This window comes from Neovison vison, chromosome 13 (genome assembly GCF_020171115.1).
Source record: "Neovison vison isolate M4711 chromosome 13, ASM_NN_V1, whole genome shotgun sequence".
NCBI lineage: Eukaryota > Metazoa > Chordata > Mammalia > Carnivora > Mustelidae > Neogale > Neogale vison.
Genome location: NC_058103.1, coordinates 151,748,259 through 151,772,357, shown reverse-complemented (window position 1 = coordinate 151,772,357; position 24,099 = coordinate 151,748,259). Strand labels below are relative to the sequence as shown.

Genomic DNA, 24,099 nt, shown 5'->3' with positions numbered 1-24,099 from the left:
CCAGAGCCCCCGAATCTGTCCCCCACGGGGACGCAGCCGGCCAGTGGCAAAGCGGGGGTCAGAACCAGCTCTGTCTGTCGCTTGTGGTCCGTTGAGCTGGTTGAAAATGTGAGCTTCTGTTAACCCTTCCGAGTGTCCTGTCGTCTGACAGAAACGGTGATGGGGGATGCGAAGGTCAGGCTCGTGTCTCAGCAATGCCGCAGCTTCAATTCCAAGTGACACGTAGTGGAATCGTGTGATTTAGGCTATCATGACGCCCCTGGGTTAGCAAAACAGACTCGCTCAGTGACGCGAACCACTGAGCACAAAGGAACCATCTACTTTACACAGCGTGGTGCAGACCTTGGCTCGGCCTGGAGCTCATCAAATGGGATTCCGCTGAACCGTGTCTCCATTTACTAAGAGGATTGTCCCATCAAAGCCACTTTATTGTTCCAGAAGTTAGAGACAGAAATGGAGGGGTGCGGGATGAGAGTCCCCAAAAGATACCAGGCCCTGGTCCCTAGAGCCTGTCAGTGTCACTTGCAGGGAAGTTCCTTTGTGTTTGTTTCTCTTTAAGTGTTTACTTAGGACGCCTGGGGGCTCGGCGGAGCAAGCGTCCATCCGCCTTCGGCTCAGGTCCCGATCCGGGGATCCGGGGATCGAGCCCCGGGTCGGGGTCCCCGCTCAGCAGAGAACCTGTCTCTCCCCCTCCCCTGCTCACACTCTCTCTCTCTCAAATGACCAAATGCAAATCTTTTAAAGTAAATAAATAGATGAAGTTTGGTTTCCATCTTCCTTCGTGGATGTACCGTGCAGTACTGGTTTCTGGAGCGGAACTCAGTGGTTCGTCACCTGCCTGCAAAGCCCAGGGCCCGTGACAGCAGGTGCCCTCGTGGATGCCCGTCCCCCACCCGGCCCATCCCCCGCCGTCTCCCTCCACCATCCCTCAGGCTCTCTGCAGTTCGCGTCTCTTGGTTTGCCTCCCTCTCTCCTCTTTCCCCCCTGCCCGTCTGGTCGTGTGTCTCTTGTCTTCAACTCCACGTGTGAGTGAGGCGTATGGTCTTTGTCAGGAAGAGGTTCTTTGTAGATGGGGTTCAGCTAAGGGTCTTGGTTTCGGGAGACGGTCTGGCTCAGCCCAGCGGCCGGAGCTCACTTAGCCGAACTCCTGTGACAGGGGAACCGAGGGAGGCACCTGGTCTGTGTGTCTGAGCCGCAGCCGTGAACACGGGGCAGCACGGGGCGGAGGGCAGAGGGTGCGGGCCGCAGCCGGGGGGCGAGAGCGGACCGGCCCCGGAGCCCCCGGGGCACAGCGACCCTATGGACAGACACCGAGACTTTGGGTGGGACTTGATGTCCCCGTAACTGTGGGCAAACACATTTCTGTTGTTTCAGGGCAAAAACAGAAGGTGACGTTCTTGGGAGGGCATGAAACCGGGTCAAGTCCTACAGGTGAGCGACGGTCTTTTGGGTGTGTTGTTTCTGCTTTAACGTGTAAATCCATCACGGTTTCTTGTTATTTAGTGGAATCCTACAGATTGCGGTAAAACACACACAACACCGACCTTACCGTCCTGACCGCCGGGAGCCCAGCGGTAGGAAACACATGCAGACCGAGTGCCACCGTCCCCGAGCCCTGGACTCTCCTCACCCTGGGAAGCCGAGGCTCTGTCCGCACCACACAGCAGCCCCCCAGCCCCCAGCCCCTGGTCCCCTGGTCCCAGCACGGACTCTGTCTCTGTGAGCCTGGGACCCCGGTGCCTCGTGAGAGGCATCCAACAGCATCTGTCCTTCTGTGACCGGCTCATCTCATGGGCGACCCTGTCGCAGCAGGTGTCCGGGGTCCTTCTGAGCGAGGACCTCAGCCGCATCCATTCTGAGCTTGGTCTGTATTCGCCGGTTATGTTCCTCTTTCTGGCTTATCTCTTCACTCAGGGAAAAGACCAGAGCATCCCGCGGTGGGAACAGAAACCGCCCCCTCGAGCAGCCAGGACGGCCCTGGGCCCGTGAGACCCCGTGACTGACCCCGAGACAGTGACGGACCTGACCTTCACCGCCCACCTGCCCACGTGCTCCTCCTGTAGGCCTGGAGCGGTTTTCCACCCTTGGGGGACGGTCTTTGAGGCGCTGGTCCCGGGCTTCCCGGGCCTGGCTCCGTGAAACCAACACCTGTCCTGTCTCGCCCCCGCCGTCTCCTGCCTTTGATGCTGCCGCGGCGCGGGGCTGACCTGGTCCGTCGGGGAGCCCACCCCAGCGCCCCGGCCACGCTTGCCTTTCGAGGCTATCTTGCACATAGAGCACGCGTGTGTACATCCATCCGCCGACTCCTGCCGGCTGCTGGGAACGCGGGTGTGGTTTATCTTGGAGAACCTGCTTACTGCTGTCTGCGCTCCCGCCCGGGCGTGGATGGCTGTGGTGTTGGTTTTGTTTTTTTTTTTTTTAAAGATTTATTTATTTATTTGACAGAGATCACAAGTAGGCAGAGAGGCAGACAGAGAGAGAGGAGGAAGCAGGCTCCCTGCTCAGCAGGGAGCCTGATGCGGGGCTCGATCCCAGGACCCTGAGACCATGACCTGAGCTGAAAGCAGAGGCTTAACCCACTGAGCCACCCAGGCGCCCCCGGTGTTGGTATTTTTAAGCGGATTTAACAAATCATGTTGAAAGACTTCCCTGAAGTTTTAGTCTTGAATGCACGAATCAGTAACTACAATTATAGCACCTGATAGAAACCACTTATGTGGGTTTGGGGGGGAAATTCTCAAAGGAGTTTTTAAAAATAAGGTATTTATTTATTTGCGAGAGAGAGGGGGAGAGCACTAGTGGAGGAGCAGCAGGCAGAGGGGGAAGCAGGCTCCCCGCCGAGCAGAGAGCCCGATGCGGGGCTCGATCCCGGGACGCTGAAATCAGGACCTGAGCTGAAGGCAGACGCTTCACAGACTGAGCCCCTGAAGTGCCCCAGAGTTCTCAGCAGTTTTGAAGAGCATGGGGGGTCCCGTGGCTGGAGAACGCTGGCCCAGGGGGCTGGCAGGGAAGGGGCGAGCTCCCACCACCTGGAAGGTAATTAGGAGGTTAACAAGGACCGGACTGTAACCCTGTGCAAGTGGGAGTCAGGGGTGACCTCTGGGTTTCCGGCTTGCACAACCGGGTGGGCTGCTGAGGAGGCCGGGGTGGGGCGGGACGCTGCTGAGGTCGGTTTGGTCCAGTTGAGTTCCAGGGGGCAGTGGGTGACCCCCAGGGTGCCGGCTCCCAGGTGGTCAGCGGCAGGGTCTGAAGCAGGAGGGCGAGGCTGTCGCTGGAGACTTGCGGGTTATCGGCTGTGGGCGTCCTGTCCCAGCGGGGTCAGGAGCTCCAGGAGGTCGGGGACAGGGTGGGGGCTGCTCCCCAGGTATGCGCTTGAGGAGCTGTGATGAATGCCTGGAGGGTGCGTGCGTCTGGGCAGCACCGGGGGTCTCTTCAGGCTGCCGCCCCGGCCCTCGGGAGCCCGGGGCCACTGGAGGGATCCGTGACCTGACCTGGTCTGCTCTGCAGATGCCCACGTGCTGTCAATCACGGATGTTCACGTTGCTTTTGATGTTTTAGAAGCATTTGAACATTACCTTTCCTGCAGAGGTTTTTGGCAGCCCCTGAAATCTGACGCCTGGTGGGGACGTGTTCCTCTGGCCGCTCTTTAGTCCTCTGAGCGCTGCCCAGTGCCCGACTCCCCAGCGCCTGCCTTCGTGGGAGTGGTGACCAGTGGCGGCTGGGACCCCGACGTCACCCCTTGTGTCATCCAGGTCAGGCCAGGCCTCTCGGCCTCCTCACCACCCCTGCCTAGCCGTCCTCATGGCACTTACCACCGGGCCCTGGGCATTTCCAGGACTTGTCCACTGCCCCCGCCCCGCAGAACGCGCGCCTGGTGGCGGCTGGGACCCCGCTGCATGGCCCCTCCCCAAGTTCGCGGAGTCCAGCGCTCTGTGACTATTTCAGGAAGGCCGACGGCCGGGGCTGTGGGGCGCGTGCTTGCCTTGTGCCCGCCATCTCGCCGAGTCTTCCCAGCAACACTGCAAGGCAGACGGTAGCGTTGACCCGTTTTACAGAAGGGGAAACTGAGGCACAGAGCGCTACATAACCTGTCCAAATCCTGCGGCTGGTGAGGGGCTGGTGGGGGGGATTGAACCTGGGCAGTCTGGCAGTGTGTGGGGCGTTCCGGGTAACTGGGGAGCAGAGCACCGGGCCATGAGAGCTGCCCCCTCCTCGACCCACGCCCGGGACCCACAGTGACACCCCTGGGGGCAGCACTCCTGCAGCAAGCCGCCTTCCCCGCAGGGACGGACCCACTCTGAGCCCCGGTCCGGAGCAGCCGCCGTCTCAGGGTCTGCTCTCAGCGGGAGAAGGGCAAGGTCCCCCTCTGAAGCCCCGAGGCTGAGGACACCCAGTTGTGCTGTTGCCTTCCTTCGCAGGACACAGAGGAAGGCAACAGCCTGGACCTCAGGGACGCCCCTGTGGACAAGGCCCATGGAGCCCAGTGCGGCCTCTGACGGCAGAAGGAGTAACGGCTGCCGGCTCGGATTTAGAGGTCCGTCTCCCACCCATCCTCCTGTGGCCCCAGGAGGTGCTCGGTCTTCCCCTAGTGAGCGATGCACCCCATGCTAAGTGCGTTCCCCGTGTGCGCTCATTCACCCTGTTCTAGGAGGAAGTATTCTCACCCCCTTCTTGAGAGAAAGACATCGAGGCTCAGAGAGGTTGAGGGACTCGGCTGAGCTCACCAGCAGGTGAGTGGTGCGGCTGGCAGCCACAGGAGCCGGGTCCCCGTGGAGCTGTCCTCCTCGGGTAGGGGCCGAGGCGGGAAGGGCAGGTGCGCCCGCGGGCTGCGGGTCCCAGGGAAGGCGGCCCTGGGAGGGTCCGCAAGTGGGTCTTGCCTTACTCCGGGCTTCGTGCCTATAACGGAGGGCAGTGTGCTGGCCCCAACCCCCATGGGAGACAGTCGGGGGTGCTCCCAGCTGCTCTCCTGGGGCTCAGACCCCTCTTCCTTGGCCCATTCCGGCTCGCCCTCCTTTGGGTGGTAGCTGGGCCATGGCCGCACCCCATGGGCTCCGCTGGCCCCAGCCAGGAGCTGTCCTCCCCTCTGAGAATTCTCATCCCAGGGCTTCCCGTGGCCCGAAGTCCCCATCTCACCTCCACCCCTGTGCTGCACGCTCACGCTTGCCGCTCTGGAGCAAGCACACTCTCTCACGCTTCTGCGCTTCTGCTGGTCTTGGCCTGGGGCGCCCTCCCACCAGCACTGCCTGGGAAGTCACCCTCGCCTATCCCACCTCCTCGTAACCCTGTGCGGCTTTCTCCAACCCCCACCATGTGCCCTCTCCTCCTCGGGGTCCCCAAGGCCCTCCCGGCCCCATCTGACAGACACTGAAGCCGTCTGTCTCCACGGACTGAAAGATGATGCCGACCCTTTGCTCCTCTTCCCATTAGGAGGAGAGCTCGGTCCCCTTCCCCGTGACCCAGCTGGCCTTGGCGACATGCCGGGTCCCTGGGATGCTGCGGGAAGTCTGAGGGCAGCTTGTAAGCAGCCTTGTAGCTTTTGCCCAAGTCTCTTGGAAGGTGGCTCTTGGGACCCAGTGACCGCCTCGGGGAGCCCAAGCCACAGGGAGAAGCCGGGTGAGGGTGCTGGGCGGACAGCCCCAGCTCAGCCCCCAGCCAGCGTCCACTCCTGGACGCCCCGCCCAGTTGAGCCTTCGGGTAACCCAAGCTGCTGTGGCCGTGACCTCAGGAGAGCCCCGTCCTCAACCCCCAGGACTTGGAAAGCTCGCAGAAACTGTCCCAAGCCGTTCACGCATTGGTGTGATTTGTCCCAGGGACAGCAGATCACTGAAACGGTCTCCCTCATCAGACCGCGAGTCCCCAAGGGCAGGTCTGTGTCCTTGTCCGGATCTCCGGCCCCCACCAGGGGTCTGGTAAGGAGCAGGGGGCTCCTCAGATACCCGGTGAGTGAATGAATGAAACCCATCAAAACACACTGTTCACCCTGAGATAGAAGAGATTTATTAGCAAGAGGTAATCAGGAAACATATATTTTTACAAAAATGGAAATATCTTTTTTTTCCAAACAAGCCGTAAGTTGAAATACTGTAGGACTTGAAAGAGGGTTCTCACACCACTAGGTATTGCTTACAGCAAAGTGTCTGTCGTCATGAGCCGCCTGCCGCTCTCGCCGCTGCGCGGGGCAGGAGGTCGGTGGTGGCGTTCCCGGAGGGAGCGTGACGGGCCCGCGCCCGCGGGGGCGCGCTCAGGACCACGGGGGCGCGCGGAGAACGCTCGGCTGCGGCCCCGGCGCTGCGGCGAACGAGCTTCACGAAGCGGACGGACTCAGGGCATCTCGACGTAAGCTTGCAGCGACCGCTGGGCAGCTAAGAGAGGGGGAGCGGCGTGTTCCGTGTCCCCGACGTGCCGCGGAGGCTGGGCCGGCGGGCGCGACCTCGTGTGGTGACTCCGTGTCCCCGGGGGCGAGTCGGGGCCTCGGCCGGGGTCGCGGGGACGCCGCTCGCGCCTCCTGCTGGGAGTCCCGGAGCCAGGAGCGCGCGGACCGCACGAGGGGGCGGCGCTGGCGTCGGGGGCGGGGTTCGCGGTGCCGAGGACGCCCCTCCGTCCGGGTGACCGGGGCACGGGGCAGCTCGGACCCCCGGGATTTCGGCTGAAAAAGCTGCTTTGGAAATTGGCATCACCGTCAGCGGGAAGATCTGTGAACGACTGGACTTCAGGGTGCGGCCCTCCCGCCTCCCCCCACCCCCCAGTTAGAACCACGACATGAAACATGCTGGGAGGGCGCCCGGGGCGGGGGGCGCGGGGCGCGGGGCGCGGCGGCCGGGGGGCCGGAACAGGGTGGCGCCCGGGCTCGCGTCCGCACGCAGTCTGTGCCCCCTTCCAAGAGACGGAGGGGCCGGGAGGACTCGGACGCCGTCGCCGGAAGGAGCCAGGCGCTGCGGGACGCGGGGAGGGCGGACGTCGGAAACGGAGCCGAGACGCCTATTCCGGTCTACGGGAATCGAAGAACGAGAACGGACCGGTGTTCTTGGAGAAGCACATACTAAAGAGGAAAGTCCGGGAACCAGGCGACTATGTACAGCGGCACACAGCGCGTGTCCGTGGCGCGCCCGTGGCCTGCAGCGCGTGTCCGTGGCGCGCCCGTGGCCTCAGGTGGGCAGCTTCGGCTCCATGCGCAGGGACGACTCGTACAGGCTGTCCTCGTCCATCACGAAGGACCGGTCCAGCAGGTACTGGGTCACCTGAGGGAGGAGGACACGGAAGGAGAAGCGGCCGCAGGACCCTGGGAAGCAGGTCCTCTGAGGGGCGGCCGGCTGGCTCACGGGCCTTACACCGGTGTCTCGCTGGTGTCGTTTGACAGCGTCCTGACGGTAAGGCAAAGTCACAGCGGTCAGCATGACCCTTGACTGCCGTTGCCCTGGTGGACACTTGGGGCTTTTAAATTTTTTTTAAGATTCCATATATTTATTTGAGAGAGGAAAGCATGAACAGGGGGAGGGAGAGGTAGAGAGAGAAACAGACTCCATGCAAAGTGGGGAGCCCAACGTGGGCTTGAACCCAGGACCCTGGGATCATGACCTGAGCTGAGGCAGACGCTTTACCAACGGAGCCACCCAGGTGCCACGGTTTTCGACGCCCCAATTTTGAAAAAAAAAATCGGCCATGTCAAGTGTAGAATCTAATAGTGCGTGTCTGGGGGTTCACATGTTGCAGACAGGTCTGAACACCGGCTGACAAAGCACCATGCCGCACTCACCCCGAGAGAGGAAAGTGGAAACGCGCTGTGTGAGGGCCGGGCCTCCCTGTCTAGCCTCGCGCGGCTCACTCTGGGGCAAAGCCTCCTTGTGCACAATCGGAGGCCCCACGCCTGGCCGGGCTCCTTCTTCCCTCCTCCCTCCCCCACGAGCGGCTGGGCTCCTACAGTCAGAGCTGCCCGAGCGGCCAGAGCCCAGACCTCCCCGGGGCAGTGAAGCTGGGGCTCCACGTGCAAATTCGACTAGTTCCATAAGCTTGTTTCCTGGCTTCCCACAGGCCTTAGGACCAGGTTCCGGATCCTTCCAGGAGCCCGGGCTCACGTGGTTCAGGCCCGCCTGCTGTAGGCACCCCCCCGGCAGGTCCCCCCCGCCCCCTGGAGCCAGTCTTGCCCGCAGGGGCAGCACCGTCCTGCCGGGACCTGCGTGTGCTCCCTCTCAGCCTGGCGGTTCCGGCCAAGGCGGACCGACCTACGCGCCCGTCACGGCGGAGAGCTGTGTAGACAGGTCTCTCTGCCGCTGTCCGACAGAACGCTCTCAGAGATGTGCTGTCGAGGAAGGAAGGGAGGCTTGGAGCAGATGCTAGGCTGTGACGTCACAGGGAAGAGTCTCGGCTCTGCTCACTTTTGCCCAGAGACGGGGATCCCGCTGCCCCCGCGGGGGACTTTTCAATGCCCGTCCTTCCCGACCGTGAGCTGTGTAACTAGGGACGGATTCCTTCCCACAAAGATGTTGTAAACGCCACCTCCCTTGCCTGCGGGGTGGGGGTGGGTGTTGGACGGGATCATCAACGGGGGTGGGGAGGCCGACATCAGCCCAGAGCTGTACCAGAGGCAAGGCCTGAAGCCCAGGGGAGCCCGAACGACGAGGGAGGAAGGAGGGAGGTCCAGACGGAGCCCCTGAGTGAGCGCCGAAGGGCCGGGCGGGCGCTTACCTTCACCTGGTGCTCTATTTTATACGCGGTTTGTTGAAACTGGCGGATCTCTCGGATAATATGAGATATCTGTGGGGAGGAGGGCAGTTAAAGAAGACAGTTTGCTGTCTCCGTGACCCCCGCCCCCCCAAGCCCCACAGAAGGGGACCAACAGCCACGGTTCTAGACCCGGCTCTGCCCTTCCCCCACGGGGTGACCGTGCTGGGTCGCTGACCGCCCCCCCCGCCCCCCGAGCCTCGGGCTGCTCCTCTGGCTTATGGGATGCACCCTGCCACGGGCGCCTACCCCTCAGCCTGTTGGCCTCATCCGAGGGCCTGCCGGATGCGGCCTGCGCCTCGAGGGGAGCCCCTGGCTCTCCGGGGAGCACATGCCCAACGGAGCAGGCCTGGTGGTCCGGGACTTGGGTCTGGGCTCGGAGGCCCCCGGACTGCCCCGTGAAACTCACCATTCTCATCTTGGAGAAGTTGACCAGGCCGTCCTCCGTGTAATTTGGCGTCCCCTCTTCGATGAAGGCCAGGTCAGTGAGGTACATCCCCAGGTAAGGAACACAGGGAGGGTCACAACTTCAAAGCGAACGGCATTAAACAGAAGTTTTTCATTTAGAAACACGAGGCTAAGTGGTTTCTCTTCACCGAGAATCCTAGGAACTCTCAGGCCTATAGGGTCAGCTGGCTGCGAGGCTCAGTCCTCTGGGGTGATGGGTGACATGGTCCCAGCGGGGCCTGGAGCCTCTCCACCAACGGTCCCCTCCCTCCCTGAGCCAGAACGGCCTCCCCTACCTCTCTGCCCTGTCCTGGAAGAGCCCCTCCCCATCTCTCCAGTGAAACTCTCCAACCAATCCTGCTCTGGGGTCACCTCCCCGAGAGCCCTGCAGCCGTCACCCCATTCCGTCAGCCATGGACCCAGCCCCCAGCGTCCTTCTGCTCCTTGAGACTTCTCTGCCTCCACATCAGGCCCTGCAGGATGTCCTGCCACCCAAGCCCTGGGGTACCCAAGCAAGAAACCCTGGTCCTCTGAGGTCACCCTCCTGCAGGTGGCTTCTGGGCAGGGGACTGGGGGACAGTGTCCATGACAGGTGATTCCGGGGGGACATTTTTGGGTGATGGACCACACCACTCTGATCCATGGCTTTAGGTGCGGCCCTATGGTGGTGCCCCCGGGTGGGGCTGATTTTGGGATGGGTCCTGGGGTCCCCACCTTCTGGCAGAGCCCAAGGGAATGCCCTCAGGGGACCCTCACTGCGTCCCGCGGCTCCTCTCAGCTCAGCACACAGATGCCGGGGGCTCTCTGCATGTACCTGCGGGGACAACTGACCCCCTCCCTAGACCCTCTGACCTTGGTCTCCTTGAGGCCACGTGACACACATTGCTCTAGTTCCTCTAGAACCAGGGGTGGCAGGCAGAATGGTGGAGGGGGGACAAGAACAGAAACCCAGCCTGCCCTGAGCCTGCTGGTTGTGGAAGCTCGGCCGGCCGGGTCTCTGGGTCCCAGGGCTCCCCTCACACCGTGGAGCGGGTCGGGAAAGCAGTTTTAGGAGCTCAGAAGTTGAGTTTAGGGGATGCCTGGACACTATCAAATCACATTGATTCCTGCGGTAAGAAAACCCCGATTTTCATCTGGGGTAGTACACTTTGGACATGGTCCGTTTCCTCCCCCACTTCTTTCTTTTTTAAACAAGTAGCAGCTGGTCTCAGGGTGAGTGTGGGCAAACACCACAATCCCGCCAGAGCTCAGCAACATTGTATCTATTTCTGGCGGTAACTTTGTATCACCACCAGTAGGGTGATTTTCCATTTACTGCCCTGCTATCGCTTTCCTTCTTCTTCACATTTATTTTGGGGAAAATGGAGTTACTTAGAGGGAAGCCCGCTCGGTGAATGTGGGTGCAGCTGGCACGCGGGTGGGAGGCGTGCCCTTGGAGATGCGGAGAGCGGGCACGGGACAATTGGTTTTCGAGATGTAGGTCTTGACTCTTTCTCGGGCATTGAAAATAATTTAGCAAGTGTTGATCAGATTTTTTTTTTAAATGAAAAAAAAAATCAGAAGTAGAATAAAAAAAATCTGAGTTCATTGCCTGGACCAAAAGTATACGTTGTTTTGTGAAGTTTTGTTCACAAAACATTTCTAAACATGTGCACACACATTTCTAAACATATATGTATGTATGTTTTTACTGTGGGTTGCGAAAAAAAAAAAAAAAAAAAAAGTCAGACCTGAGCAGGTCACCGGCAGGCATCTCTGGGTCCCACTGGACACACAGTCTGGGACTGTTGGAGGCCCGGCTTTCCACACCCCACCTGTCACGCTGTGAGCCTGAGGCCCAGGCTCGGGGGCGGACAGGGACAGAGTTCAAAGATAGAGAAGGAAATCTGGGGCTGGCGGGGGCTGGCAGCTTGCGGGCCGGCAGTCTCTGATGGGGCTTCCCAGCTCGCCCTGCTGGGTCCACACTTGACCCAGGAACTCGGTAACCCGAGGCCGGGAAGCACCTCTTGTCTGGGTTGGGGGTAGGGAGGGGAGGCAAGTGGCCACAGTGTCCCTGAAGGCCTCAGACCAGTGGAAAAGATCGGGGGTTCCTCTGACCACAGGGTACCAGCAACTGAAGGTCAGATGTGTCTGCCTGGTGGGCTTGCCACTGTGGGGTCACCTGTCCCTTCTCCCTCCTCTGCCCTGCCCCAGCAGGGGGGCGGGCCACTCTCCCACACGCTCTGCTGCCGCCAGCTGAGGATCTCCTCTCCTTCCCAGGGAGGGTGTGAGGGCCATTCGGGCTGGGCTGTGTGGTCCCGAGCCCCTGGGGCCAGGGTCCAAGCCTCCAGCATACAGATCAAGTGAATTAGGTACTCAGATTTGGGGGAAAATACTGCCATGGGGCAGGAGTGGGGTTGGGGCTCAGAGTCCAATCCTGTTTTTTGCCACCTGGACACAAACTGCTCTGTCTCATTAGCAGGAGACCAGGGTTTGCTGGGTGGTCACGGGCAGAAAAGCAAAGTGGGAAGAGGTATTTGGTATGTTGGAGCCCTTGGACGCCGCATAGGCCCGCGGACAGATGGATTTCCACCCCTGTGAAGGGGGTCTGGGGAGGGGCTGGGCCAGCTAGCCGCCTGGTGCCCCCATGGCTGTTCCCGTCCTTTGCACACGGGCAGCCGCCTGCAGGGGAAGCCCAGCCCCGGTTCCTCTAACGGACGGCTGCCTGTTCAAATTACAGCCGACGTGCGGAAAGACAAATGCGGGTCGGATTAAGACTGGGCCAACCAGAAGTGACCCCCAAAAGGGCTGGGGACAAAGTTTTCCTGACAAATTTAGATCTCAGCCAAATGCTGCGGCCTGGAGCTTTGGGAGGCCCTGAGGGCTGGCAGGAGGGGACAGTCTCACGGGGCCCGCTAGGGTGTGGGTTTGGGGAATGAACAGGGCGGCTGCGGCTGTGCTCAGGGTGTCTGGGCGGGGACTGACAGGTGCCCAGGGCAAGTGCTGCGGGTGCACCCGGGGGGATTTGAAAAGGTGGGCGAGGCGAAGAGGCGTCGGAGGCAGGGGTGAAGCCCTGGCTGGTACGGGTAATAAGGCCATCCGTTAAATAGTGCTGCGGGCTGGGACGGACTTGGTAAGGCTCTGCACGGCTCCTCGCGTTGCCACTGCCCCCTGCCTGGTGAGACGGACCCCAGGGTTTCACACGGCACAGCTCTATGGGGAAACCACAGCGCCTCCAGAGAAGGGATGCAGGGCACCTCTGTCCCGGGTGTCCCCAACCTCTTTCCTTTGCAGTGCTTGGCCCCCGCACCCATGAAACAAGAACCTGGTTTGCACGAAGGCGTCAGTCCCCAGGATGCCCGGGGACCCCGTGTCCCCGCTGCCCTGCATGGTGGGAGCAGAGGCACCTGGGCCAGGCACTGACACAGGCCCATGTGGACGAGGGAGGACAGCACAGGGTCACTGAGACAGGACAGGAGCCATGGAGGCACGGAGGTGGGAGGTGGCGGATGGATGAGAAAGCCATGGGAGGGAGGTGGATGCAGGGGTGCCCGGGCGGGCAGACAGGCTAGGGAATGCACAGTGGGGCGACCCCAACAAGCACAGCCCCGGGGCACCAGAGAGACGGCACATGTGGGTGGGACATCTGAATGAGGACGTGGAGGTGAGTACAGCAACAGCACACGGAGCTGGTGAAGGGCGGGCCAGGAGCGGAGGTGGGGGTGGTGGGGAGGGGGGTGGGGCTGGCAGCTTGGTGTGCGGGCCTGCCGGGGAGGAGGGTTTGCTCTGTCCCCAGGCTGGGGGGCAGTGACCATGCTATCTGGCTTGAAGGCAGGACAGCGCTCGTGGGCTCTGTAAGCAGCCAGGAACCTAGGGGTGGCCCGGGGTGTCTCAACGGTGTTCAGGGAAGAAGGGGTAAGGCCAGCCCGGTGGCCCAAAGCGCACAGCTATGGGGGTGACAGTAAGCCTGTCTCACGGGAGTGTGTGGCCAAGTGGGCACCAGGGGCTGGGGCTCTCCTGTGCTGGGAGAGTTCACCTGGAAGCGGCCATGGGCAAAGCACGGAGTGCGGGCCTCGCAGGCCACTCCCTGCTCCGGAGGAGCAGGACAGGAGACTCTCCGTGCCGCGGTGATCTCCGGGGGGTGGTACCACCCCGCGGGGACAGTGGCAATAAGCGCGGGAGTTCTGGGGGTCAGAACGTGGGGAGGGGCCCTGGCATCTCATGAATGGAGGCCAGGGCTGCGGCTGACGCCCTGCGGGCATGAGACAGCCATCGACGCGGGATGATCCTGTCTAAGGGCGCAGGTGGGGAGGTTCTGCAAACGGTAGGCGGCTGGGGGAAGCTCTGCCAACAGTGAGCAGCGGGTGTTGGGAAACGGCTTTTCTTTGATTCCAAGGTGCCGTTTTTTGTACAATGCTCTCTGGTTTTGAGGACTAATTCTCAGTTAAAAAAAAAGGAGGCACAATCCCATGAAACAAACATGCTGACTTCAGGGCACATCCTGAACGGTGGGGTCAGGGGGCGTGTCGGCCTGGAGGCGTCTGGGGTCATGGCTGGTGGCTCCTGGGGACAGCAACCCCCTTCCAGGGCCCCCTCCTCTCTCTTTCTCCCGGGAAATGCCACCACGACTCCGGGATTTCTCCGCAGACTGCGGAGGCCAGAGCTGACCCACCCTGGCAGTCTGGGCTGCCTGGGGCTCTTGTGGGTAGATGGACGGACAGACAGACAGATCTGTGGCCTGTGACCGTGCCTGCCGTGCGGTTCTGCGGTTTAGGCGGTGACGGCGACAAAATGACTTACTTCTTCAGAGCTTCTCTCAGATTCTTAAATCTGCCCTCGGACGACACAAGCTTTTGGAGCTTATCAATCAAAGCTTTCGTCTGGAAAGAATTAGAAGCATTTACTAACACACAACATGCCCCGAGGCCCACGTGCCAGCCCAAGCTCCACGGGCTGCCCTCGGGGCTCCAGGACCCCAGCCACTCTGCCCGTCATGGGACGGGGTGTCTCCGGGGACCCCTGGAGTCTGGAAGCTCACCCCCCACCTCCTGAAGACTCAGACACAGACCCACGTCCTACGCATCCGTCAGCGTCCACGTACCCTTCAGAAACACAGAAGTGGGGCGTGGGGACCTGGCGGGAACCCTGGGCACCCCGAGCCTGGGGGGTGGGGGTGGGACGCGGCCACGGCAAGGAGCCTCCCTCCAGAGCCCAGCCTCTCTCGCGCACGGACGCCCAGGGCTGCGGCCAAGGGGTTCCCCTTCACCGGTAGCTCTCAGGACCCCAGGCCAGTGTAAGAATCAAGAAAGTCAACGGCAGATGGGCTGATCCTCTAGAAAAACAGGACTTCCAGGGGAAGACCCCCGTCCCTTCTGCTGGCCTAAGGTCCTGTCTGCTGCTCGTCCAGCCGGACACCGGCATCGGTTGAAGCATGTCCGGCCTGGGTCTGGCTTGGGGCTCCCTTCCCTGTGGGGCTGGGGAGCCCGTGCCTTGGCAGCCTCCAGCTCCCTCATTTACACGGCAGGCGGTGGACTAGTGAGCCCTCTTTCCAGCTCCCGTCCCCCCAGTCCAGACCGTGGCCGAGGGCACACTGGCCGCACCCATAAGCTTTGGGCCAGAATTTTCTGAGCAATCTGCCCACAGTAAATGGCAGCATGTTCCTTCTGATGGATGAAGAGACCCCTATGTGCTCCCCTAGAGGCGCAGCGGGCAGGGCGCCCCGTTCAGACTGACGGGAAGTCAATCACCGGTTTACACCAACCCCGCTCAAAGCAGAAGTGTGTTCTGGACCTGGTGAAAGCAACACACGCAGCCAAGGGCACAGGTCTCCGCTTTCTCCCGGGATGGCTGCCCTCACCTATCTGTCCTGGAGCCCGGATGCCCAGGCCACCTCCGTTCTTGCCTCTCAGTGTCCTCCCTGGGCTTTTCCAGAATTTTCTACTGCCCCACTTGCCTCTGGAGGAAGGACCTGAGGTGTGGGGCCAGATGTGGGGCTGAGAGTCCTGGACGGGAGCCTGGCTGGGCGCTGTGACCCCCTCAGCGAGCCCACGGGCCAGACAGCACCCGCAGAGCACTGGGTGTCCACGCTCACATCTGGAGAACGGGAGGGGAGGCCCGGGTATTCCCTAAGGGCAAAAACAGTAAGATATCCTAGGACTGTGGGCCCCACAGAATCGAGGTCAGGAGGCCCTGGGGGCCATGGAGCTCCAGGGGAAGGATCCCCCGCCAGTGGTCGTGAGAACCCAGGGAGGATATTCTGGGGGTTTGGGGTATACACTTGGGGCCAATCTGTGGCTCTGACATGGGCACTTTGATTCCTCCCACATCTGTGTTTTTCCGGGGCGTTGTTCTGTCCAGGAAGGATTTTGCAGCCTGAGACCCACTGCATTTCCCCAGTTACTGCTTAAAAGAGTGAGTTCTGACTTGAAGCAGCTCCCGCACCTCCTGGCGGGGGCCAGGAGCTCAAGGGGACACAGGGCCCTGGGATCTGGGGCATCTCTGCCCACGAGCAGAAAAGAGGGGCCCCTGGAGTAGGTCACTAAAGCCAGAGGCCAAGCGAGGGGCCTGCCTTGGACGTGGTGTTGAGGACAAAGACAATCACGGTGCCCCCTGAAAGTCATCCCTTCCTGTCCACCATCCGAACGCTTCAGGATAGCCAAAGCTGCTCCCTCCCAAGGAGGCCCAAGGTATCTATCGTTGGCCAAAGAGACGTCCATCCCTGCGAGAATGTGACCATCCTCCGAAGGGGACACACACATACGATGCTCAACTGCACGTGGGGGGGGCTTTCATGAGGATGGGGCGGAGGATGGGAGAAGACGGTGAACCGAGCCAGAGGTCCCCACCTCAGCCTGGCTGCTTGGCTCTGGTGTGGGCTGGCCTGGGCTTAGGCAGAATGCTGTCTGGCTTTGGGCCAGCACCTTCAAACCGACGACGGAAGCTTCCTGCTGGGCCTGCGTTTCAGGCCCTTCTGGTCTCAAGCATCCAGGGGACACCGGCAGAGGGACAGCGACCGTCCCTGGCTGGCCAGGTGCTGTGTAGATGCACGGGGCCCGCAGAAGGGCTGGGAGAAGCCAGCAGGGCCTGCTGGCCACAGAGTGTGCAGGCCTGCATGCGCTTTCCGATGCACCTGTGATGTTAGGACCCAGGTCCTGAATGGCATCCAAGAATGCAGGACAGGCCATGCACCTTGACCTCTAGCTGCCCTCCATTTGCATTCCCCTAAGAGAACAGAAGGCTCTGGGATGGTCAAAGTGGCTCCCTCCCAACTCCAGACCAAGCGTGATGCTGGAAAGCGAGGCCAAGAAAGGCTCGGAGCCCCCAGTGTGGAGGGAAAGTGGGGTGGTCTGAGGTCAGGAGAAGAGAGTCACAGACCCAAACTGGGCCATCCAACTCCACCGACAGCCATGCCTGAACCCTGACAGGCCAAGCCAGCTTGGATGACTCCTGGGTCCGACAGCAGCCTGCTTGGTCCCCTGCTACAGGAGGTCACAGCGCCGCGGGGCCACGCACGGCCAGATGGGCCTACATGCCTGAGCTCCTGAGCTCCAGCCTCTGCTCTACAGGAGCCCCTGTTCTTGTCCTGGCCCTGGCATGTCTGTGTTTGGGGAGACAAGAGCCCCAGGCTTGTGGGTTGGGCTGCTTAGATAAGGAGGAGGAACGGAGGGATCTGATGGCTGCCTGGGGGGCACAGGATCGTGCCCTACTGTTGGCATGAGGATGGGGGGCAGGTAATAAAAACAACATGAGAGGCACTCGGTGTGCAAATCTAGAGCGGTCCAGATGAGACAGGCCCCTTGGAGACCCCGTGCCCCCCAGAGCCCACCCAGCGGCAGGGCAACAGACACTGCTGCCAAGGTATCCATGCCTGAAGAGGCTTGTTCCGTGTGTCAGCAGAGCCTGCCCGCCTCCTGCACATGTGTGGCCTGGGGCCCGGAGCCCACCAGGTGCACCAAGGAGGTAGCCTCTGTGTGATCCTCTTAGGAGAGCTGCCCCCTCCAGACCTCAGTGTAGGGAACTTTATTCCCGAGGAGAAGCCACATTTCAGAATTGTGCTCTGAACGGATCAAGATCAAGCCCACATTTAAGATCACCAACTCCCTGGTGGCCAGAAGGCTGGTGAGTCTCGAGTCCCGGGAAGGAACCTACAGGACCATCTGGCCACCGTCTCGGCAGCCCTGCAGATCTGGACTGGCATTCACATGAAGCCGCCACTCTTGTCCCAGCTCAAGGAGAAGAGCATGGGGACCAGTTGTCACTGTCTTACCCATCCTGCTTTTCAGTGTTAATTGTTTAAGTGGCATTAAAGTCCCGTGGGTCCCAGGGCCACATTTGTGGGCCGGATACCTGCTCCTGGTGATACAGGAGAAGAGGTTCTGCTGGGAGTGTTGGCCCTCACCCTGTCCACCTACAGATGTCCAGAGGCCAGCACTCCAGTGCCCCAGCCCAGCCCAGCCCCAGGCCGGCCACGGTGCCCGCCTCCCGCCCGCACCTGCTTGGAGACTTTGAGCCACGTCTTTTTCAGCCGGAATATCGCGCTGCGGTTCATGGACGAGGTGATCTCCAGCACGGCATTGTAGTTGTGCAAGCAGCGACAGATGTCGGCCACGGCCACCCACTTCTCGATGGCGCTCACTCTTGCGTTGATGTCCTCATTGCGGATGATTTCTGAAGCAATCAAGTTACTGATCTTTAAGCCCATGCAATAAGACAAGAAAAAACAAGAGGCATAAGTATTGCAAAGCTGACAAATCCCGAGAGTGTGCTGAAGCGTTATTACCAGGACAACTAACAGGAACTCGCTAGGGCGGCTGCTTAAAGGCTCAACACACCAAAATGGGAGGTTTCCTATGTATTGGCCGTGCCAACTAGAAAACACCATGACAAAGACCTTCACAATCCCAATGGGAAAGTGTGAATTGCCTTGGAACCTAAACGGATGCAAACCTTGGAAGATCCTACACGAAAAAACTATCGAAGGTTTTAAAGGTTTGAATTATGAAGAAAAAGATCCAGTTCCCAAATGGGAATATAAATATTCCATACTAACACGTGACTTTAATGCACTCCAGTAAATGAGCAACGAGAGTTTCCTGAGAACCCGACAAAGCAAGTCCATGGTTCCCCTGGAAAAAGACAGGAGAGCCCAGCTCCGCGAGAGTCTCCACCATACAACTGGGGCTCGGCGAGGACCGGCACTCTGTGGCATCCTGGTCTCACATGTAAATTCCCCAGCACACGGGCACAAATCCAGTGCAGGGGGGGCTGGGGGCGGTCAGGGAGCCGGGGTGTGGGAACGAAGCATGGGTCCAAAGCATTCTTTGCAATTTCCTATGAATCTCTAATTACTTAAAAAAGGTAAGAAAAAGACTACTGTTTATTAAAAGAATTAAGGTAATAAAAGGACGTTTACAGATGAATAAAAACTGTAAGGCCTTACTGCCAAGAACTCTTCTCAAAAATAATTTCTGGGCACCTGGGTGGCTCAGTTGGTGAAGTGCCTGCCTTCGGCTCAGGTCATGATCCCAGGGTCCTGGGATCGAGTCCTGCATCGGGCTCTCTGCTCAGCGAGGAGTCTGCTTCTCCCTCTGAGCTTCTCCATCTCATGCTCTCTCTCTTTCCTTCTCTCAAATAATAAATAAAATCTCAAGAAAAGTAATTTCTGAAGGATGTACATCAGAAGGATGGATTGTAAAACTATTTAAGAACGGAAACCGCTGAAGAGAATCAGGAAGGAATGATAACGCAAAATAGTACATATGTTAGAACGCTGCTGCTTCTACTTCTTCTTCTTCTTTTTTTTTTTTTTAAAGATTTTGTTTATTTGACAGAGAGAGAGAGAGAGGGGACACAAGCAGGGGGAGTGGGAGAGGGGGAAGCAGGCTTACTGCTGAGCAGGGAGCGCAATGCGGGGCTCGATCCCAGGGTTCTGGGATCATGACCTGAGCTGTAGGCAGAGGCTTAATGACTGAGCCAGCCAGGCGCCCCTGTATATTATAACTCTTAAGTATGTTGAAGAGATAAAGGTTTTTTTCTCTCCAATCACAGACACTGAACCCAAAACCAGTTTTACATATACGTTATACAATTTTTTTTGAAGGAGTAGCTCAGTGAAATCTTCCAGAACATAGAGAAAAAAGATCTTCTAACTTAGGCCATGAGCCCAGTATAGTCTCGACACCAAAACCAGAGATGCACAACACGAGAAGGAGAATCACACACTGTTCGTTTAACACACCGCGGCCGTGTTACTTTGTCCCTGGAACGCGGGGGTGGTCGACTGTTAGTGACTGCCGGGGAGAAACCTGCCTTCCTGCCTCCGCAGACTGAAGGGACTGTTCGCCCAACTCAATAGATGCGGAAAGAATCGCTGATAAAATGCATCGTTTATCTGCGGTAAACACCATCAGCAAACCAGGAAAAGCATTTCTTTCAGCCGACAAACCACCGTCCCCCAAACAGGGAAGCCAGAGAGGCGATCTGGAAGCTCCACCCAGACCAGTACGACATCCGCACCCCAGCCCGTCCCAAGAGGCCGCAGGGGTGCACGCGGGCTGCAGGGGCGACGCAGGCATGGGGGCGGGTGCACCCGGGCACCTCCGTCCCTTGCCCTCATGCTAGCCCTGATGCTGGAGAGCCCAGTCGGTACACTCAACCAGGCAAAGAGATTACAGGCCAAAGGTCAGAGAAAGGTCTAGAAACCGCGGTAGGTGGTGATGGTGTCCTCGGGGAGGCACACGGTCCGTGTCTACAGAAAGGACGGATTTTAAGAGACATGTCAGATGCCAGGTGGCGACGCGGGCAGCCCTCAGGGGTGGACCTCGTGGGTTCAGAGCAGGCTGTCCCGCCATGTAATGTCGGGGATGGAACGTAACCCCCTCGGGCCTCGGTCACCCCATCATAAAGCGAGCGAGACAGGTTTAAACAAGCCGGTGATGATGGGGCCGGCATGAGCCAGAAAGGCAGCCAGCGCTGACGTCCTGTCCCGGCCCTTGGCTCCCCTGGGTCCCGGGCACGGCTGTGGCGGGGAGGGCGCGGGAGGACCCGCCCACCTGCTCCACTTACTCTCTCCACTTGGACAGGGGCCCCTGCTCCGCGGCTGGGTTCCCTACAGGGCTCCCCTCCCGAGCTGCAGTGGGGGGGGGGTCGCCCACCTTTCCTCCTGGGGCCACGGAGCCTCCCCGGTGCGGGCATTGGCCAGGGAGCCCCGGCCAGGCTGTCAGGACAAGCAGAGTCACACGCTCCTGCCTCCAGCCATCAGGGGCCTTCACGTGTGCCGCGACACTGCTCCGAGTGCCCTCGGGGCTGGTACGGGGCGGGCACGGACGGGGCCCTGTGTGAGTGGGGCTGGAGCCGGGGCGGCCGTGGAGGAGTGGCCGGGACACGTCTCGGCAGGAGACGGCAGGCGTCCGTCCTCAGAGCCTAGGTCTGCTTGTGTCCACCACACGGGCTAAGGGCTGGTGTGAGATGATGACGCCTACAAACCCTGGGTCTGTAGGTCTCATGCCTCGTGGGGAGTCCGCTGTGCACCCAGCTCCCCGAGGGTCCTGGCGAAGAAGCACCGGGAGACACAGGCACTGCCCCCGGCCCCCGTACTCACGTCATTGAAATGCTTGGTGGTCTTCATAATATAGGGGGTCCTTTCGTTCTTCTCCAGTTTCATCCAGCCCTGTCCGAAGAACTCCCTGTGGGAAGCGAGGACACCCACGCTATGAGCTCTGTCCCACTCAGCCCTATGCTGTGAGGCTCTGACCCTCGGGGAGGAACCTCCCGCAGACAGGAAAGGACGCTGCGCTGGCGTCTAGCTCGGTTTGGCCTAGCTCAAGGCCTCAGTAGCCTCATCTGTGAAATGGGAACACGGCCGCTTTCCCCCCGGGGCTGCTGGCAGGACGAGGCCAGAGCCCCCGTGTGGGAAGGCTCAGCATCTACCGTGGAGGCAGAGTCCAGGGGACTCAACGCGGAGCTCGGGCCCAACGCGGAGCACTCCTGCCTCAGACTCACTGTGCAGAGGCCGGTCTGCAGCCTAGGGGCAGCGGGGCGAGGAGCCTGCAGGCCAGTGTGAGTCCTGGGAGGACCCTGTGGGAAGGCCACAGACAGTCCGGGCCTCCTGGGGAAGCTCTGCATTTGGTAGGGACGGTGAGGGGCCCCGGTCGCATGCTGTGGACAGGACGGGAGCAACTCTCTGCTTCTGCTCCCAGAGGAGCAGAACCACCGGGCTTCACCGGCGGACCCCGCCGCTGCCCGAGATGCAGCCACCCTCTCCCCGCTGACGGCTGGCGGAAGTTTCCGGAAGCAGAGACCAAACGCCCTAGAGTGCGTCAGAGCCTCAGATCCCGAGGTTCCAATGTGGGGAGACTATCCCCGGACGTTTGTCGGAAACTCCGAGGAATGCTTCCTTACAAGGCCGTTTACGTCAGCTTTAGATGGAAACGTGAAAACTGCAGACCACCGCGGCTTCACGCCTCGCGAGGGAATTCCGTGCACTTGCCGAAGGCGCTGTTAACGCACGCCGCGGGCACACTGTGCGCGGAGGGAGGCTGGCGTGAGTTCACTAAGTGGTGCAGTTACCAGCGGCACTTGGGGCGACGGGCTAGTCCCGGCCGGGACGCCAGGCCTCTGGGCTCCTGCGACGTCCAGAGCTGGCCCCGTCCCCTGCTCTGGGGGCACATGTGTGTGCACACTCACATGCAACAAGCACAGATGTGCACACTCACACACCAACGCACGCGTGTGTACCCTTGCACGCCCGCACATGTACACAGCACACAACCACTCACGTGTTTGCGCTCACACACCCACACAGTCACGCACACGTGTGCACAATCACAAGCAGGTGTGCACACACCCACGCACACGCACTGTACAACCACACTCGTGCCTTGCACACCCACGCAGTCACACACACGCCACACTCACACCCCCACACCCTGATGCGCGCGTGTGCACACTAACACGCGCACACTCGTCCTTTAGAGCTCTGGGAGAGGTGAGCTGAGTGGAGGACGCTTCTGGAAGAGCGTGAGTGTGCGTGCGCACGTGTGTGCAGAGCGTGGGGCCGGGGAAGAGAGCACCGTCCTGTCCCACCTCCCTGTGGACACACTCGCTTCTGATCCCCCGCGGCGGGTGCACGCGGCTCCGGACGTCCAGGCGGGGTCCCCGGGAGGCCGTGCAGCCCGCTGCCGGGGGGGGCCCGCACCCGCGGCCACTCACTCGTAGGGGATCTTCTTGAAGACGAGGTGGTCCAGCAGGGTGAGCTGCTCGGCGATCTCCAGGGCCGAGTGGTTTTCAAAGGGCTCTGCCTTGACGCCTTCCGCCTGAGGGGAACAAGTCCTGAGTCAGGACCTCCTGCTTCCCCGCTGCCTCTCTGGTGCGATCTCGGCCTCGTCCTGGGTGGGGGCGGGAAGGGCACGGCGGGAGCGTGTGCGGGCCCGTGCTCCGTGAGTCAGCACTCCCGCCGCAAGGAGGCTGCCTTGTCCCGGACGGGACCGAGACCACAGAGGCGTCGGGAGGACTGTGCCTGGCCCACGTCAGTCGGCAGGACACGGGCCGCCTGGGTCTGGAGCCCGACTGTGAGTTCGGGCTCCCCATGACCTGTCCCTCCCCTCAGGTTCTGTCTGGACCCATAGCTGGCTCCAGAATGTCTCATTTGGAGCCCCATTAGCAGTGTGGGCTCACAGGGGTGATGACCTCCCGGGGCACCCAGAAGGTGGCTGGCCCTCGTCGTGGGGTTCCCGTGTTTCTGGCCCCCAGGACCACTATGGGCACAACCTTTATGGCTGTCCACCGCCTGGCATCCTCGGCCAGGGGAAAGCCTTGGGAAACACTTGCCAGGGGACCAAGGTCCCGGTGGCAGGGATTTGATCAAAGGTGGACGTGGAAATGCTGGTGTCCTTGACACAGAGGCACCCTGTAGTGGGACGAGACGGGGCTGGAGGAGAGAGCGGAAGGAACCTCAGGGCTGGCCCTGGTGGGGGGCTGTGTCCAGGAGCGAGGGGTCAGGAACACGAATCACCCCGACCTCTAGCTAGGCCACACAGGACAGAGGGCAAGCCACCCTGCCCAGAGGTCTCAGGGGCTGGGCTAAACCCCCCCAAGCCTGCACTGCTCACAAAGGAACAGGGTCCACCTCCTATCAAGGGGGCAAGCCCTCTCCTAGACCGTCTGCCTCCCTCCCTCCCTGCTCCCTCAGCAAATAGCCACTGAGGGTCCCTGCTAGACACTGGACGCAGAAGGACCAGAAAACAGTCCTGGCCATCAGAGAGCTCCAGCCACAGGATGGGGCAGGGACAGCACGCAGGGAAGCAGAAGAAGAGTCCTGGGCGCAGTGACCCCAGACCAGAGGTATGGATGTGACGGCAGGGGGCATGATACCATCAGGGAGTGACAAGTGGTGACTTGGGGACAAGAACAGCAGGTGCCACCAAGGCACCTGGGTTAAGGTCTCTCCTGGGGACCCAGGACAGCTGCCAGGCCTGAGGGCCCGTGAGGGTGAGCCACAAGAAGGCGAAGGCAGAGAAGGCAAGGAGCTTGCCCTGCTCCCTCTGGGTCACCTGGGAGACAAGGTGACCCCGGAGGAGAGGCGGAAGCAGAGCTTGCCCGCCTGCCTTGGGGCCCGTCTGAGTGTCCCTGTGAGCAGCCCTCAGGCTCTCTGGCGAGGCCGCTGGGGCCTGTGCACACAGGGTGTGCCCCATGCGTTCTCAGGGCTCCGGGAACAAGTCCGGGCCAGAGGGCGGCTCTGCTCAGCGGTGCTTTGTTCCGCAAGAGCCTCAGGATGTTTGCCCAGAAACAAGGGGCTCTCATGCTCTCGAGGGCTCGGCACTGTGGTTGGTCCCTGCCGGGAACCGCTCAGGGAAGGAGCCCGAACTCCCAGGGCTCAGCCAACCTCCGGCCCCAAGGGTCCATGGGGCGTCTTTGCACCAACACCTTTCCTGCCCCGGGGGCCCAGCCTCCGTGCCA

General features: G+C 60.7%; 1 protein-coding gene across 1 annotated transcript in view; it reads right to left on the bottom strand.

Annotated features, from left to right (window-relative positions):
- Positions 1–6,951: 6,951 nt before the first annotated feature.
- The window catches only part of RASGRF1 (Ras protein specific guanine nucleotide releasing factor 1), an 88,680-nt gene continuing 71,532 nt past the window's right edge, over positions 6,952–24,099 (bottom strand). The window contains exons 22-28 of the mRNA XM_044230808.1: positions 22,354–22,457; positions 20,744–20,828; positions 17,636–17,833; positions 13,945–14,024; positions 9,128–9,245; positions 8,683–8,751; positions 6,952–7,238 (exon numbers count right to left, since the gene is read on the bottom strand). Of these exons, the coding sequence (XP_044086743.1) occupies positions 7,146–7,238; positions 8,683–8,751; positions 9,128–9,245; positions 13,945–14,024; positions 17,636–17,833; positions 20,744–20,828; positions 22,354–22,457 (747 nt within the window). The 3' untranslated portion in view covers positions 6,952–7,145. The remainder of the gene's footprint in view (positions 7,239–8,682; positions 8,752–9,127; positions 9,246–13,944; positions 14,025–17,635; positions 17,834–20,743; positions 20,829–22,353; positions 22,458–24,099) is intronic.